The sequence below is a fragment of the Miscanthus floridulus genome, chromosome 8 (assembly GCF_019320115.1).
Source record: "Miscanthus floridulus cultivar M001 chromosome 8, ASM1932011v1, whole genome shotgun sequence".
NCBI lineage: Eukaryota > Viridiplantae > Streptophyta > Magnoliopsida > Poales > Poaceae > Miscanthus > Miscanthus floridulus.
Genome location: NC_089587.1, coordinates 17,330,304 through 17,348,523, shown reverse-complemented (window position 1 = coordinate 17,348,523; position 18,220 = coordinate 17,330,304). Strand labels below are relative to the sequence as shown.

The 18,220-nt window shown below is 46.6% G+C and overlaps 1 protein-coding gene and 1 pseudogene across 1 annotated transcript; both read right to left on the bottom strand.

Moving 5' to 3' along the window:
• Positions 1-412: 412 nt before the first annotated feature.
• LOC136468633 (premnaspirodiene oxygenase-like) lies at positions 413-8,844 on the bottom strand (annotated as a pseudogene).
• A 973-nt stretch (positions 8,845-9,817) lies between these two features.
• LOC136475846 (uncharacterized) lies at positions 9,818-14,125 on the bottom strand. Its single transcript, XM_066473490.1, has 5 exons — positions 13,613-14,125; positions 11,413-11,572; positions 10,688-10,914; positions 10,423-10,596; positions 9,818-10,338 (listed from the first exon to the last, which is right to left on the bottom strand). The coding sequence occupies exons 1-5, from the start codon at positions 13,799-13,801 to the stop codon at positions 10,252-10,254; spliced, it is 837 nt and encodes a 278-aa protein (XP_066329587.1). The 5' UTR covers positions 13,802-14,125; the 3' UTR covers positions 9,818-10,251.
• Positions 14,126-18,220: the final 4,095 nt, after the last annotated feature.

The following is an 18,220-nucleotide window of genomic DNA, read 5'->3' as shown; positions in this document are numbered from 1 at the left end:
CTATGTGTCACATTGTCATTGATCATTTTGATGTCGATATTTTCGAACCAATATGGAGCATTCCATCAACGTAAAATATGCTCACATGAGGAGAATGAGCAACAGAAACATGGTAGATTGTATATGGGAATCCCTGGAGTTAGAGTGCGTTACAATATTGGTTTGTTCAGCATATTATTACATATGTCCTAGCACACAATTGCGTGGGTTATTTTTTGTGGTTTGTAATTTGAGTGTAATTATTTTTCATGTGCCCAAAACAATTTCCAATAAGAAACACTATGGCTTTGAATTGGAGTCCACAACACAGTTTTTTTTCCCTACTTATTAGTAGATGATATAAGATAACTTACATATGAGTTCAAATTGCATATATGAATCATATACACAAAAGCTATAATGCTTGAAGCAACTATTGTGCTTGTTGGTGGGGCACGCGAACCATGGGATGCAGAAGCAAGTCGTTCTTCTTTCCAACAGTGAGGCCTATATATGTCCTCAGTCATGTCCAGCTCACTTGGCTTCAGCCCCTCTTCGAGCTTCCAGTCAAAGTGGTAGAGCAGGGCTGCTAGTGCGAGTTCTATATTTGACTCTGCAAACACCATTCCCGGGCATATTCTTCTACCAGCACCAAATGGTATGTACTCAAAGTCCATGCCCTTGAAGTCGATTGTGCTACACTCAAATCTCTCTGGCTTAAACTCTTTAGCATCATTCCAATACTTGGGATCCCTACCAATCGCCCACGCGTTCACCAACACAGTGGTGCCCTTTGGCACATCGTACCCAAGGATCTTGCATGACTCCCTAGCCTCCCTTGGGAGAAGCAATGGTGCCGCCGGATGCAGCCTCAATGTTTCCTTGATGATGAGCTTCAAGTATTTCATCTGTACCAAGTCATCTTCGGTCACTTTCGGCTTACCATTGAGGTTGTCACGTAGCTCGGCTTGCGCTTTCTTCATCACATCCGGGCACCTCATAAGCTCCGACATGGTCCATTCCAGTGTAGTTGCTGATGTCTCACTTCCAGCGATGAACAAGTCGTATATGTTAACATTCTGTGGATCGACTAGGGTAGATCTAGGTGGATGAACACTTAGATCCGTGAAAACACATGCACATTTAGACCTAGAACACTACACCGAGAGGGAGATAGGGGAGAGAGGGGCTGGTGATGAACCTGAGCCTCCAGATGAAGTCGCGGTTGTGCTGGCCATCGCTGGTTCGGTGATGGAGGCAGCACACGGGCAGCGACGGGTGGAGTAGAGGTTGCACGGACGTCGATGCAGTGCGGTTGGGCGTAGCGGTGACGACGGCGAGGATCAGCGGAGCTTCCCGTCGCTGGCTGCGCGCCCTCTTAGATCGATCTAGGGTTTGTCGGTGGGGTTTGCGGCTCACGGCGAACCTCGTGCTTTGAGCCGCCGGCCCCCACCTTTTTATATAGCGCAGTGCGACGGGGGCCCACCAACCATGTAGGGTTGGACGCCCCCGATCAGGGCGCGAGACCAAGGCCCAATAGGCCGTTGGGCTTATTGGTCAGGAGATCAATCTAACATTCTCCCCCTTGATCTCACTATTACTTTTATCTTTAAACTTTAGACTTCAATCCTTTTATCCTTACTCATTTCTTCACAGATGATGCATAGAGCATGTCTCATCGTCACGGTCAATCGCCGATAGATTTAACAGCTACAATGCACGTCTCTGATCTGAAATAGTTACTTTAACTTTTGGGCCCTTTATAGTCCAGGAATCATAGGTTTTCCCTTAAACCCATGCCGGCTACATGTTCTCTAAACACGTTGGGTGGTAAGCCTTTTGTAAGCGGATCCGCGAGCATCTTTTCGGTACTTATATGCTCAAGACTTATCATTTGATCCCGGACTTTATCCTTCACAACATAATACTTTATGTCAATGTGTTTGGCAGCACCACTTGACATATTGTTGTGAGCATACTGTACTGCTGGATTATTATCGCAGTATAACTTCAGTGGTCTATTGATGTCGTCAACCACTTTTAAACCGGGTATGAACTTCTTTAGCCAGTTCACCTGCCCCGTTGCCTCATAACATGCTACAAACTCGGCATACATTGTGGACGATGTAGTGACGGTTTGCTTTGAGCATTTCCATGAAATAGCTCCCCCTGCGAGAGTAAACACATATCCAGACGTGGATTTTCTATTATCTCCCGCATAATCAGAATCTGAATATCCCACTATATGGAGTGAATCAGATCTTCTATACGTCATCATGAGGCCTTTCATTCCTTGCAAATAACGCAAGACTTTCTTTACCAATTTTCAGTGTTCTATTCCAGGATTGTTCTGAAATCTGCCAAGTAACCCGGTAACAAATGCCAAGTCAGGGCGCGTACATACTTGAGCATATTGCAAGCTTCTGACAGCTGAAGCATATGGAACCACTTTCATTTGATCGATCTCATATTGGTTCCTGGGGCATTGAAAATCCCCATATCTGTCGCCCTTGACTATAGGAGCAGGTGAGGGACTATATTTGTGCATACTGAATTTCTTTAAGACTTTTTCTATGTATGCTTTTTGTGACAGTCCTAATACCCCTTTACTTCTATCTTGGTGAATCTCGATCTCTAGAACAAACGAAGCTTCACCAAGATCTTTCATATCAAATTTTGAGGACAGAAACTTCTTTGTCTCCAGTAGTAGACTGACATCACTACTAGCAAGTAAGATATCATCCACATACAGGACAAGGAAGATAAACTTCCCATTCTTGAATTTTACGTAGACACAATTGTCCTCAACATTATCTTTAAACCCAAAATTTTTTATTGTCTGATCAAACTTCAAGTACCACTGTCTTGAGGCTTGTTTTAATCCATAAATAGATTTCTTTAGGCGGCATCCCAAACGTTCTTTTCCTTCCATGACAAAACCTTTCGGTTGTGCCATGTAAACATTTTCCTCTAAGTCTCCATTGAGAAATGCCGTCTTTACATTCATCTGGTGTAATTCCAAATCGTAATGTGCCACTAATGCCATTATGATTCTGAAGGAATCCTTACATGAGACTGGAGAAAAAGGTCTCATTGTAATCAATCCCTTCTCTTTGTGTAAAGCCTTTTGCCACAAGTCGGGCTTTATATCTCTCTATATTCCCTTGAGAGTCAAGTTTTGTTTTGTAGACCCATTTACAGCCTACTGTTTTGGCTCCTTTAGGAATTATCTCCAAATCCCAAACTTTATTTACATTCATTGATCTCATCTCATCTTCCATGGCCTCAAGCCACTTTGATGAATGATCACTTTTCATGGCTTCTTCAAATGAGGTAGGATCATCCTCCATTTGAAATTCTTCAATGTTGTATACTTCATAATCAGCAGGAATAGCTGATTTTCTAACTCTTTGAGACCTTCTAGGGGCCTCCTCAATTGGCACATTTTCTGTTTGAGGCTGTCGCTGCTCCCCCTCATGTGTGGCAATAGGTTTTATAGGATCCTGAGGGACAGGTTCCTCATCATCATTCATTGTTGCCATAGGCGGGATAACAACAGGTGCTGGTACCACAATGTCTTGTACTGTTGGTGCAGCAACAGCAGGTAGTGAGAAAAATGGCTCATGAATGATCGGAGTGGATGCATACACCCGCTTCTCTTCAAGGTCAATTTCTCGAGCTACCATGCTCCCCCTAATCATTTCATCCTCTAGGAAGACAGCGTGTCTCGTTTTCACAAACTTTATATGTCTGTTAGGACAGTAGAAACGAAAACCTTTTGACTTTTCTGGGTAGCCAATGAAATGGCAACTCACTGTTTTGGGATCTAGCTTCCCAATATTTGGGTTAAAAACTTTAGCCTCAGCAGGGCTCCCCTACACACGCAAGTGGTTAAGTGAGGGCACTCTTCCTGTCCACAACTCATACGGTGTTTTGGGCACCGACTTACTTGGTACTCTATTGAGAATATGAATGGCGGTTTTTAACGCCTCCATCCACAGACTCGTGGGTAAAGTGGAGTAACTTATCATACTACGCACCATATCCATCAGGGTACGGTTATGCCTTTCAGCTACTCCATTCTGCTGAGGTTCGTCCGGTGTTGAATACTGGGTGACTATACCATTCTCCTGTAAGAACCTTGCAAAAGGTCTAGGAACTTATCCATATAGGGTATGCCGACCGTAGTACTCTCCTCCACGGTCTGACATGACTATCTTAATCTTTAAATCATGCTGATTTTCAACTTCTGCTTTAAATATTTTAAATTTATCCAACGCTTCTGTTCTTTCTTTAATTGGATAAATGTAGCCAAATCGAGAGTAATCGTCTGTGAATGTTATGAATGAATCATAACCATCCACACTTTTCACAGGAAAAGGACCACATATGTCTGTGTGAATAATCTGTAGGATTTCTGTGCTTCGTTTGGCATCTTTCTTAATTTTCTTTACATACTTTCCTTTTATGCAATCTCTACATTGTTCTAACTCTGAGAGCTCTAATGGAGGAAGAATATCATTCTTAACTAGTCTTTTTATTCTCCCCCTCGAAATATGGCCTAAACGACAGTGTCATAATTTCGACAATGCATCGTGAGCTCTCTTTCGTTTTCTGTTTCCATTGTTCGATGAGGATACATTTTCATTCACATCACATACGGAATTCACATTTTCTCGAAGTGATAACAAATAAAGCTCGTCTTGTCGGAAGGCAAGACCAACACATTTATTATTAAATAATATCTGACATTTGTCATTTTCAAAATGGCAATCGTAACCATCATGGTCCAACTTTGATACACTAATAAGGTTTCTTTGCAAAGAAGGTACATAAAGAACATCTCTAAGAAAAAGTATAAAGCCATCTGAAAGCTCTAGAGAAAGATCTCCAACGGCCTCAACATCTGCTTGTACTCCATTTGCGACTTTAATGAAACTTTCGCTTCTTTGCAAAATTCTCATCGAACGGAATCCCTGTAATGAATTAGCAACATGAATAGTTGCATCTGAATCAATCCACCAAGTAGATTTTGAAAACTTTACATACAAGGATTCATTTATGAACGTAATAATGTTCTCACCTTTATTCTTCATAATCATCTTTAAGAAATCAGGACAATTCTTTTTATAATGTCCTGTCTTCTTGCAGTGGAGACACTGGTCTTTAGCCACTGGAAATTACTGGTTCTGAGACTGTTGCATGGGACCTTTTCCAAATGACTTGGAGGAAGAGCTGTTATTATAGTTCCTTTTCTTATCTTTTAGGTAGTTGACTGAACCACCTTGGGAAACTTTTATTCTTTTCTCCTCCTGCACACACATGGCTATGAGCTTTTCTAAATCCCATTTTTCAGGCTGTATGTTGTAATTAACAACAAATGTGTCAAATTCTTTGGGCAAGGAAGCAAAAATCAAATGAATAAGAAACTCATCCTTGAGTGCCAAATCCATTGGTTTAAGCTTAGATGCTAGATTGCTCATTTTCAGTATGTGCTCTCTAATGCCACTGCCACCACCAGAGTACCTTTCTGTAATCAGCTGCTTAATCAGCTGGGTTGCATATGTCTTTGAAGAGCCAGTGAACTGACTCTTTATTCTATCTAGGTACTCTGTGACCGTGTCACAGTCTAGAATTGAGCCCACAATAGCAGGCTCAATGGTGTTCTTTATCACTGCCAAACACTTCTTGTTGGCAGTGACCCATTTCCTATGCTCAAGGTCATAAGACATCTTTACGGGAGCAAAATCCCGCTCTCTATTCTGCCATACAGCATCAGTCTCATCTGTCTCCCTCACCGGTGCCACAGGTTCTTTGGGACACGGTGTGATGACAACCTAGTCCACCTCAGCGAGGATAAAGGCCAGGTCTATCTTTTTCTTCCACTCAATATAGTTATCACCTTTTAGAGTGGGGATCTCTTTGATACAACTCATTAAGTTGTATCCTCCTGAAAACACAATTCAAATAGGGTGAGAACAGAAATAACAACAATAATTGCATGCCTTAGTTTAACGTTGGTCAAAATTAAAACATACAATTATTTTCTACACTAATTCTACATCACCGTTGGGCAGAAATAGAATTAATGTATGACAAAAAACATTATAATATTGCCATTAATCAACGTTGGTCAGAATAACAACAATATTATAATCAATTTAAAACATATCCATTTTCAAAATTAAATTCTCCCGTTGGTTCGAATTTAATAATGAAAATTACATCTTTAAATACGCAGCGAAAACTTTAACATTTAATAATCTTTTTTCTATTTTCCAGAAGCAAATTTACTATTTGCTGAACAAAAAATATCGTTGGATAAATTTTGTACAGAAAATTATCATAAAAATTCAATTCAAATTGATCAAACTGTTTTCTGGAAAATAAAAAAAAACAAAAACTGTGACTGTACACATTTATTTGGCCACTTCGGCCCGACCATCAATCAGTTTGCGCGGCCCAGCGAAAACGGCCCATGGCCTGTTCACGCGCGCGCGCCCGTCAGCGCACCCGGCCCAGCACCCCGCGGCTCAGCCACGCGTGCCTGCTGTCGCACCCCCACGCCCAGGCCGCGTGGCGCTCTCTCCCCCACGCCCAGGACGCAACCTGGGCCTGGGCCGGGATTTCGGCCGAGCAGCAGCGCCCGCCTGGGCCAAAAGAGGCCCGAGCCCTCCTGGCCGTTGATCTCCGATCGACGGTGGAGCGCGCAGCTCGGGGCATCAAAAACCCCGGTCGACCGCGCCTCCCTCAGCCCTAGCTTCATTTTCACTCGCACGCTCTCTCTCTTCTCCTCACTGCTCACCTCTTCTCTTCTCAGTTCGTCACCGAGCGACCACGGTGAAGCAGCGAGGTCCCAGCGTCGTCGTCGGCCCCCTCGCCGGCGTGCGCGCTCCCTAGCGGGTGAGCGCGCCGCCGTCGAGCGGCCTGGCCACGGCGCCCCTATGGCCGGATCCCGGCGAGCCGTGCCCCCTTCGGCCGGCCTTTCTTTTCCCTGCGCGCGCCAGCATGCTCGACGGCGAGGTGAGCCGAGCCACCCTCTTCCCTTTCTTTTCCCCTTTCGGTTTCTTTGAATCGGATTTTTGAACGATTTTCCCGATTAGGGTTAGGGTTAGACACGACACTGTTTTTCTTTTCCCCGAATTACCTTCGGGTTTTTCTTTAACCTCATTAGGTTTAGGGTTCATCCGAACCATATCTTTTCTCAGATCCGACGGATCGAGTTTAGGGTTCAACCGAACGTCGGCCGACCCTTTTCTGCTTAGATCCACACTGGATCTCTTCGTCTTTTTTCTTTTCTAATCGGTACACGTTCTAGATCTACGTGCTAGTAGGCTCTGATACCATTGTTAACATTCTGTGGATCGACTAGGGTAGATCTAGGCGGATGAACACTTAGATCCGTGAAAACACATGCACATTTAGACCTAGAACACTACACCGAGAGGGAGATAGGGGAGAGAGGGGCTGGTGATGAACCTGAGCCTCCAGATGAAGTCGCGGTTGTGCTGGCCATCGCTGGTTCGGTGATGGAGGCAGCACACGGGCAGCGACGGGTGGAGTAGAGGTTGCACGGACGTCGATGCAGTGCGGTCGGGCGTAGCAGTGACGACGGGGAGGATCAGCGGAGCTTCCCGTCGCTGGCTGCGCGCCCTCTTAGATCGGTCTAGGGTTTGTCGGTGGGGTTTGCGGCTCACGGCGAACCTCGTGCTTTGAGCCGCCGGCCCCCACCTCTTTATATAGCGCAGTGCGACGGGGGCCCACCAACCATGTAGGGTTGGGCGCCCCCGATCAGGGCGCGAGACCAAGGCCCAATAGGCCATTGGGCTTATTGGTCAGGAGATCAATCTAACAGTATATATGCAGAATTTCAAGAAACATGCATGATAAACACAATGCAAACATATACAAACAAATATGGTAACTAAATACTTGTTCTATGTATGCACTTACAAGGATAACGGCTTTGATCATTCCCATTGTGAGAGGCATGTCGAGGCCACCTTCCTTTTGTATCCTCAAGAGCACGTCCACCAGGTCCTCTTCCTCCTGCGCACCGCCGTTCGCCACCGCTGCGGCTGTACTTTCCTCGTGCTGCTTGGTGGCGCACCCCATGAGCTCAGAGTTCTTCCGGTGGTTTGCGTGCGCCCGCCGTGCCGTGCCGCTGAGGAAGCTCACAAACGGCGACGATGGGAATAGATCGCCTAGGTTGAACCCGGGGAGGAGCTTGAACCCCTCCTCGAGCGACACCAAGAACTCGTCCCGCCTGCTGAACCTGTCCCCGATCATGGCACGCACCGCCGAATCGGCGACCATCACGGCGATCCGGTGGCTGACGTTGACGGGCTCGCCCTGCGGGGTGGCGGTGACCGCGGCGACGATGCGCGCCACCTCGTCCTCCCGAACGTGGCGGAACGACTGGACGCGGCGGGCGCTGAGGAGCTCCATGATGCTCATCTTCCGGAGCTGGCGCCACAGGTCGCCGTAGGGCGCGAACGCGAGGCCCACCCCGTCCTCCATCATGATCTTTGCGGTGGGGCTCGACGGCCGCGTGGCGAACGCGACGTCGTTCGTCCGCAGGACCTCGCGCGCGGCGTCCCTGGACGTGGCCACCACAACGGGGACCTCGCCGAGCCTGAGGTGCATGAGAGGTGCGTCGAGGCGCCGCGCAAGGTCGGCGAACGCGCGGTACACGTGCGGTTTGCCCCCGATGTGGTGTAGACTGCCGATCACCGGCAGCTTCCATGGGCCCGGCGGCAGCCGGACGCCTCCGGCGTTGCCGTCGCGCTTCCTGAGCAGCCTGAGGAGCAGGAGGGGTAGGAGCAGAACCAGGAAGAGGCAAAGGTAGTGCGACGCTTGCTCCATACTAGCTGATTCCTAGCTTCTGCAAGCTTATTAGCGTTTGCTGTGGCCAGTCGACTGGAGCGTCTGGTGGCCAGATGCTATGTGTGCGTACATAAAGAGGGGTGAACGGAGGCATCACAAGCTAAGTCAGGTGGGCAACTCGGCACTGCCGTCGTCCACACGAGATGCCGGGCGCATGGTCACGTCGCTGCTCGTCGAGCTGCCAGGGTCGCCGCTCGTTACTCGCACGCGAGTTTCGCTTCCAAATTAAGCTGCAAGACGGTGCCACCGGATGCGACGTGCAGTCGCCACGCAGTGGCCAAATGCATGGCTAGTCGGTGTCATCTACGTACTCATCTTCGCTCCTGCCTCTCTGCTCTCTATTTCTATAACCCAAATAATCAGCTGACCTGACGACGCGTACGTGCACCGGACTGAGTACGTACTACACGTATCCAAATTCAAGTGCCGGCCAACTGGATTAAAAGTCGGGTCTGGGTAAATCTGTTGATGTAAATCGTCCATCGGTGACAAAGCCTTAGGCTGTGATGTGACAGGGTTGCTCTTCAGATTGCATATTCAGGCATTCAATGAACACAAGAAATGCTGACAGCCTGGGAACGAGCCGTAGCTCAGTCGGCACTGGCTTTCAGTGGTGGAGCGGCCGGTCGTGAGTTCTCGAGCCCTGCTCGACTCGCGTTTCCCACCGAGGTCTTTCCCCAATATTTTCAGGACAACCTCACACCTACGTGCGCCACAATGGTCAAGGTGACATACCCGTCACGTGCGAAGTGGTGGTGGTGTAAGTTATTGCGTGAGTTCAAATACTACGAGAAGAGTTGAGGAATAAAAAAAAAGAAATGCTGACAGCCCTATTCCAAATTTTGGAGGCATTCAACCAACACCATGAAAACTGATGAATTCCGAAGAATGTTCTACAAGCATATTCAGCGTCCAGTGTGTGACTGGGTGCAGATACCTCATTATAAATAAAAATAAATAATTCCTGCTTGATGTGCGAAAAAAATTATTTTAAACATTGTTTTGTTTTTTGTGTCTTAAGCTTACATACATTATATCAGTTCTTACACTTCAAAGTTCAAACACATACAGTCAATATAACTTCATCCGAGCTTCCTCCGCAAGAGCCATTATTACAAGCAGGCTGCAAGGACATAGTGCACTTCCAACCCTAACATGCTATTTCATCTCAACTTCCAGCTTCCAGTGCACAACATATCTTAACCTTAATGTCGATGCTTTATCAGTGCCTATCTCCGATGATGGTGTATAATGGTACTGGCAACATTTGAGTCGAACTCGAGGTCCTGGGTCTACTTATAGCAGTAGAAATATAAGCGAATCCCTCTCCCTCACTTCAAATATCTTAATAGGTACATAATTATTCTGATGAGCCATGATAAAGCATTAGAAGACATCAGGCGGGAAACGTCCAGGCATAGAATTGTTCTGCTGAGCCTGCTTCAAATGCACACTAAGTGCATAATTATTTATCTGCATCGAACCATGTATCACAGTTTACCTTTTGGAGAATAAATATCAAAGGATCGAAATCACAAGGGTGATGAACGGGAGTACCTCAAGAGTTTTCAGCTGCTCCTGATACTGCAATACCAACTGTTTCAGGCTGTCGACTTCCTGAGTCCTCGCATCAAAGTCTTTTTGGCGTTCATGCTGTATCGCAACGCCCCGCTTCAGAACAGCATTCTCTCGGAGAATTATTGCCAGTTGATCCTTTAGCATCACATTTTCCTATGGAGGGTAAAAAAAAGCATAACTACTTAAGCTTCCCAAGGAGAACAAATCCTAAGATCAAAATGGCATGTAATGCATGCTGTAGTACCCTATGCAAATTCTGCACTGCTTCAGCTCCAACTCGATCCATGATGGATTTTTCAAACACCTCCAAAGCCCTGGATGCACGAGCTCGTGCATCATCTATGTCGGAGGAGCTCATCATCTCTTTGACAAACAGCTCAACCCATTCAGAGCTATGATGATTTGTCTGAGAGTTATCAGTTGCCAGTGGGTTTTCTGTAGCTACGTCCAAATGGCCATTGCTGGTGGTACCTGTCCAAGATGGAGAATCATAAAGTTGGTATTTCAAATTTGATTCACAAAATAGAGAATTCATGAATATATACAGTATAAGTTGGTCGCTAAATGATACATATACTACTAATAAATGCTTAAGTAATGCCCAAGGAAAAAAGGGCGAAACTGACACATACGTCAATTGAGAACACGGATGACAGAGCTACATAGCTTAGCTTTAGTTACATATGCAGTTTATAAGAATTCACTGCTGCATCAAGTACACGTTTGTCATAACAATGGGGAATCAGGACTGACAACAAACACTCATAATCTGTAACATTGGTAAAACAATTAAATATGCCTCCTTGATGGCATTGCTCAACAGTTTATACACCATCAGGCAAATGTTGGCATTCGTAGCAACAGTAACTTAACAAAATTCTTACTGATGATAAATGTGTAATCACAACTAATATATGCTACATTTTATTTGATATGCAACTATTCCCAGATGAAATCTAATGTACATACCTTCAGCCGATAACTTAAGAGCTGATGATATGCCCTTCTCAGATTCACAAAAAACAGTGGCAGATAGCATAGGCCCAGCTGACTCCAGGCGCAGCTCGTTTAATCTCTTTATTGCAGAGTCCAAATCATCTCCAGAGGCCTCAAGAGCTTTTTCAAGCAACTGAAATAATTTTGAAAATGAGAATCATACCAATGAAAATCAAGAACATCAAGTTATGATAGATAAATCCAGCTCTATTCGCTACCAAGACGAGCTAAATATGCAACAAGAAGAATTTATGATTAGCAGCAAGACATCTCAAACAATATTGATCTAGATACATAGTTACATTGAACTTGTGTAACTGAAAGCAGCATTTTAATTTTTAAAATAGATAGTGCAGTGAGACTTTTTAAGGTTACCAGGAACATTCAAGGGGATATCCCTTGGTGTATGTTGTTCGCTGATGATGTAGTGTTAGTGGACGAAAGTCAAGTGGGAGTAAATAGAAAACTAGAGTTGTGGCGGCAAACCCTTGAGTCTAAAGGTTTTAGATTAAGCGGAACTAAAACCGAATACAAGAGATGTGACTTTAGCGGAGGTGCACAAGAGGAGGGAGATGTGAGTTTGGAAGGTCAAGTAATGCCTAAGAAGGATACCTTTCGTTATCTAAGAACGATGCTACAGAGGGATGGAGATATTGATGCGGACGTTAGCCATAGAATCAAAGCAGCATGGATCAAGTGGCGACAAGCTTCTGGCATTCTTTGTGACAAGAGGGTACCACAAAAGCTAAAAGGCAAGTTTTATAGAACAGTGATTAGACCGGCTATGTTGTATGGAGCAGAATGTTGGCCTACAAAGATTCGACATGTTCAACAACTGAGTATTGCAGAAATGCGTATGTTGCGATGGACTTGTGGTCACACAAGAATGGACTGAGCTAGGAACGATGATATACATGACCGCCTAGGGGTAGCACCAATTGAAGAAAAGCTTGTCCAACATCGGTTGAGTTGGTTTGGCCATGTCCAAAGGAGACCTTCAGAGGCACCAGTGCATTGTGGAGTCCTAAGCCAAGCTAATAATGTGAGGAGAGGTAGAGGTAGACCGAAATTGACATGGGAGGAGACAATAAAAAGAGATCTGAAAGCTTGGGATATACCTAGAGATCTATGTTTGAATAGGAGTGCTTGGAAAGCAGCTATTGAAGTGCCTGAACCGTGACTAAGGGCTCTTGGTGGGTTTCAACTCTAGCCTACCCCAACTTGCTTGGGATTGACAGGCTTTGTTGTTGTTGTTGTTGTTGTATAGTGCAGTGAGACTTTAATTGCACAACGAATGACATCGTAGCACACTGCTAAGTGCAAGAAGCAAATGTGACACCAGAATATGAAAAAGGTCTTCCTGAAACCTGTGAACCCATCAGAGAGCTTCAAACAAACAGAGTAACCAAAAAGGCATCAGCTAATCTAATACCTATTGAGCACTGAACACTTCCAAAATAGGTGACTTATGCAACATGCTGAAATGCTCAGAAGTCAGAGCAAGCTTCTTAGTGGGTATTCCAAATAAGGCATAGAAACCAGATGAAGATTGATATAATCCTGCCTTATAGGTGTATATAAGCAAACAGCATGTGCTTGAAATGAAAATTTCCAGCTTGGCTATAACAGAGGCTGAACAAGTTGCATGCACTACAACCTTCACATGCCAGTACTCTTACAGTTGCTGCTTGATAAATGCCCAAATTCATCCTTCATTTAAGTGAAAAAGATGAGTACAACAGGTTCATTATGATGCGTCACAGCAGCCCAAACTCATATGTCAAAACACTTGTGCATCAATCAAACATTAAAAAACATAACTTTTGAGCGAAAGGAGTCCCTGTTTCAGCAGAAAAACACCATAATTCATTAACTTGTATAATAATCCTAAATGGAAAACGTCAACTGAGAAACCACAAATCTACACGAAAGGAAGGTTCTTCGCATCCAAATATACTACAATCTCACGTCAAATAGTACTACTTAGGTCCACCAAACGAATTAGCAGGAGCAGCTTCATCTGATCTACACTTCTGAGCAACTGAATCTGATCCCTGTAAAAACTAAATTTTCGGCACGATGATGAACCGAGCCAGCTTTCAGTGCGCAAATGCGACGTCCCACCAGAATTTTTTGCAAACAAAAAACAAATGAGTAAAGCGCAGAGACGAACCTGGGGATCCATGTCGGGGAAGAGCGGGAGGAGGTGGTGGTGGAGCAGAACCTCCCTCCGGCGGGACGGGGAGCAGCGGGCCCGCTTGGCGGGGTGATGGTGGTGGGAAGGGGACGGAGGGGAGGAAGGGGAAGCTACAAGGTCGTCGCCGAAGATGGAGGACCTCTTGCCGCACACTACCGCAGACATGGTGGCCCCCGCCCCGACCGCCGCCTCGCGGCGCCGCCGCCGATCCGTTCGTGGCTGCCAATCGCGCTACTCGCCCCCTCCGGCGCCGGACACCATCTGGCCCGCCGGGGTCCGGCCGGTGCGCCCCTCCTCACGCGGTTATCCACGGCGGGATGGAGCTTGGGTTTGGGCTCGGGGGAGGCGCGCCGGAGGTGCCCGTGGCCGGAGACTGGCGGGCGGCGGCGGCGCTGGTCCGGAGATGGGGAAGGGGAATAGCTTTGGTTGGTTGGTTTTGTCTCGCGGACGGGTTGACGGCGGTGCGGGCTTGCTTGGGCTCTGTGGGATCACGAGTCACGACACAGTTTTATGGACGTTGCGATGTTGAGGATTTGTTTGGATGGCACCCTGGCCAAATTTGCCTGGGGTGCCTGGAGGTTGCCTGGACTCTGTTTGGATGGAACCCTGGCTATCCTTGCCTGATGGGAGCTGCCTGGACCGGTTGCCGAGCACCAGGCGTAAGAAATCGAGCGCCTGGGCTCCCCCGAGTTGCCTGGCTGGCTGGCTGTAATCCAAAGCACAGAACCGATCTTATCCTATCGAGACTTTGGCATTTCACCCATCATCGAAAATTGGTTTCGCACTTTTACCATCCCGCAAAATGGTTTTGCTAGTTTGCTATTATGAAACATGTGCAACCCGTCGGAATGCCATTTGGTTACTTTAGATCTCAAAAAAAAATGAAAAACTTCATCGATGGCATCTTCGGCGCCGACGCCAAGGTGTGGAGGAGGCGCTCCTCTGGCGCCTCTTTGTCTTCCCCGCGGTCTCCCACCGAGCTGGCGAACGCGGCCACGGCGGCGGGCGAGTCAATCCGCGGCGGATGCGAGCGCACTCCGTCTTCTTTTTCCCCCCACGTCGGCGAGCCGCAAGCCCCGCCCCAAGCTCCGTCTCAGGACGCAGATTCACGGAGGACATGGCCCCCGCAGCCCGGGTCGAGCTTGCCCGCCACCTCGACGAGGTCGCGGCCGTACTTCTTGAGCGCCTAGAAGCTGGTGTCCCCAGATGCAGACTCCACGCAGCGGTTGTCGTCGCCGCGGAGCTTGTCGACCTCGGCCTTCACCCGTGCCACGGCAACGCCGGCTTCCTTGATTGCGTCGGAGACCTGGGGATCCTCGAGGAGGCCTACCAGCAACTGGTCCACGGCGAGGTGGGAGTCCCCGCACGCCTTCTGCGCGGAGTGCGCGTGGCGGGTGACCTTGACAAGCGCGGTGGAAGCCGGGACAGCTGCCTGCAGTGGAGGGGGAGGCGTGGGGGGCGAGCCTGCGCAAGGAGCTCCGGATCGAGGTCACCTGGACGCGGGGCGTCGCCGTTGTCGGGGCGGACGCGGCTGGGGGGCCGACCGGGATCGCGCTGGCCATCGACGATGGGTCGTCCAACGGCGAGCGGCACCGGCTTCGGCTCCGGCGTGCGTGGGAGTGAATCCGGCCCCGGCTCCGGCGGTCGAGGGCGCGGGCGCTGCCCTTGCCCGGTGCAGTACGTCTTCCCCGCGGCAGGTGAGGGCGCACTCCGTCGTCTTCTTCCCCGCGGCCGGCCATCGAGCAGGCGAGTCCGTCCCGACCCGAGGTCCCTGCTGCAGCCACCATGCCTCGCTGGTGGGAACACGACTCTGCATGGCGAAGGCGAGCGGGCGGTGCTGCCATGGGGGGCAGGCGGGCATCACTGGAGGCTCGCGGCGCTACCGTGGGGGTGCGCCCGCTCGGAGAAGAAGCGCTCGCTCGATCCGTTTCTCCTCCCTCGGTTCCGTCCGTCCGTGTGCTCTCACATGAAAGAAGAAGGAAAGGGCAAGGGGTAAATGTGGAAGAAAACTTCGTTTTTCATTTTTTTTTTTTGAGATCTAAAGTCACCAAATGGCATTCCGGCGGGTTGCACATGTTTCATAATGGCAAACTAGCGAAACCATTTTACGGGATAGTAAAAGTGCGAAACCAGTTTTCGATGATGGGTGAAATGCCAAAGTCTCCTATCCTATCCCCTCTTCATTTTCCCCTTTCCTCTCTCTCCCGTAGCAACAACTCCCTTCCCCTGTTCTCTCCACAAAGATGGAGGATGTTCCAGGGTTATCCTCTTGGTGCAGCAAAGATCTGGTGGCCTCCTCTCTTATTTCGTATTTTGCTTCTTCCTTGACTTCCAGATTTGTTCTCAGATCCGGTGCAAGAAAGGTGCGAGCAAAATCCATTTCTATTTTCTCAACTTCCTGCTGCTATTTCAATCTTCTATATACGTATGCTAGATTAGTCTTGGTTGCAGTTTACACAACGTGGTCCATACAGATCTATTTTTTTCTTTGCAATTATTAGTTTCCTTGGTGATAGTTAATAAACAGATGATCACTATTTTCTTGCTACATAGACATATCGACCTTTTTCCTTGCAGCATGTGAAATTAGGCTTACTTTTAGCATGTGCGTACTGTGATCCTATCAATGGAAGTAGCTTCCATTATTATATTTTTATAATTTTCCTTTTTGGAAGAATTAGTAGGTAACACGCTTGCCATCTAATAAATTTATTAAAGTAGTAAGCTATCTTTTGCCACCTTCTTGGAGAAATTGTGTGATTGGCCACAATTAGCTATGTTTCCTTGCAATATTTTAATTCCCATCGTCAATATAGTTTACTGAACCAGTAGCTTGTAAGACTTATTACTATTTAGCAATATGCCAACATATATGTACTTTTGCTTGCTGTTTTCCTGTATTGTTGATTGCTGTTTTCATCACTGCAATATATATGTCAGACCTGTAATGTTGCTTGCTGTTTTCTTCACTTGCATTCTTTTTCTGTAGTTCACTCAATGGATACAGGAGAAAGCAGCATGAATGCTAAGGGCAAGGGAGGTGAAAAAGCTGCAGGATCAAATCTAAGAGCAAAAGCTACAAATTGGTCTGCAGTTATATCTGAATTTCTCCTTGATTGGTACATTGAGAAGAAGCTGGCGATGCCTCCAAAAAGTGTTTTCAAGAAGATGCATCACACAGCTTGTACATCTGCCGTAAACTCCAAATATGGCACTACCTATACTGTGGATCAAGTTCAGTGTCATTGGAGGCGGCATAAGGATACTAGTTGGGGACTTGTGGCTAAGCATATGAATGAGAGCGGCGGTGGCTGGCACAAAAATGGTGACTCTCTCCAAGTCTACTTTGAGTGAACTCTCGATAATTATCTCTTGCCTAAATATTCATCTTACATGTATTATCTTGAATGATTCTTATTTTTTTTAATGCCGCCAAATGACCGTGGGATTCTCTCAAAACCAATTCAGTTCTTTGACAAGTTGCAAGAATTATTAGGTGCTCCCAAAGTTGATAGTCAGTAGCTGACGCTTATGGAGAAGTTTCAGACTCTTGGGACAGCATATTTGTTATTCTTTTGTGTATCAGCGAATTATTATGTAATCTTAAGTTGCAATATTTGTTAGCCTATAGCTTGAAAACTCTTGTGTGAGAGATTATGAATAGAGCTCATATGAGTTCATTACTTTTTCTAGAATATGAATTCATGGTTTTTTTGTTTCATAATGTGTTGTTCTCAACTGAAAATATAATGACTTATTTTATATCAGATATTTCGTTTATTTATTCTCATGATGTGAAATCCTCCATATATCAACAATTACTTTATCAATGAAATGTTTCATATGAAAGTAATCTTTGGCACTCGTACACAATGATGAGTGTAACCCAGGCAAGCTGAACAACTAAATGATGCCTGGCTTCTCCATCAGCCCAGGCTCACTTCCAAGGCATCAACCAAAGAACATAGCATGTTTTAGCTTTGCCTAGCCAAGCATTCTTGCAAATAAATACAGACAACTCCCAGGCAGGTGAATAGCCTAGGCAACTAGCCCAGGGTTCTATCCAAACAAGCCCACATGGTGCGTTTTTCACAGGTGTCAGTTGCTTCTTTTTGGGCTTTTTTTGGCTGTTGGTGTGGAATGTCTACGCAGGGGCACTAATAAAACAATTAATATGGTCCAAATATTCTACGATGTGCCTTAGAGTTTATAGCATTTTATTTAATCGACGGTGTCGATGTTTTACCACCGATAGCCTGCCACGGGGTACCCGAGGCAGTACGTTCGGGCTTCAGCGTATGCAGAACTCGATGGTGAACGCAAGAGACAAACAACTTATCCTGGTTCGGACCCTCAATCGTTGATCGAGTAACAGCCCTACGTCCAGCCGGCGTTACCCTCTACGTTGGATTGATTGTGTTGTGTCGTACAATTATTGTTCTATTGTCCCCCAGGAGCCCTGTCCTCCTTTATATAGTCAAGAGGCCAGAGTCCTAGTCGGTTTATAATGAGAGATCCTAGTAGGATTACTGAATAGTACTACTACTAAGATCACATGGGAAGAATCCTAGTTGGACTAGATCT

Excerpts from the sequence above, each read along its gene's own strand:
- LOC136475846 (XM_066473490.1), bottom strand. The coding sequence starts at position 13,801 with ATGTCTGCGGTAGTGTGCGGCAAGAGGTCCTCCATCTTCGGCGACGAC. Across the intron at positions 10,915-11,412 it reads TCTTAAGTTATCGGCTGAAG|GTACCACCAGCAATGGCCAT; the intron begins GTATGTACATTA and ends CATCTTGGACAG. Across the intron at positions 10,339-10,422 it reads AGCAGCTGAAAACTCTTGAG|ATAAATAATTATGCACTTAG; the intron begins GTACTCCCGTTC and ends GGTTCGATGCAG.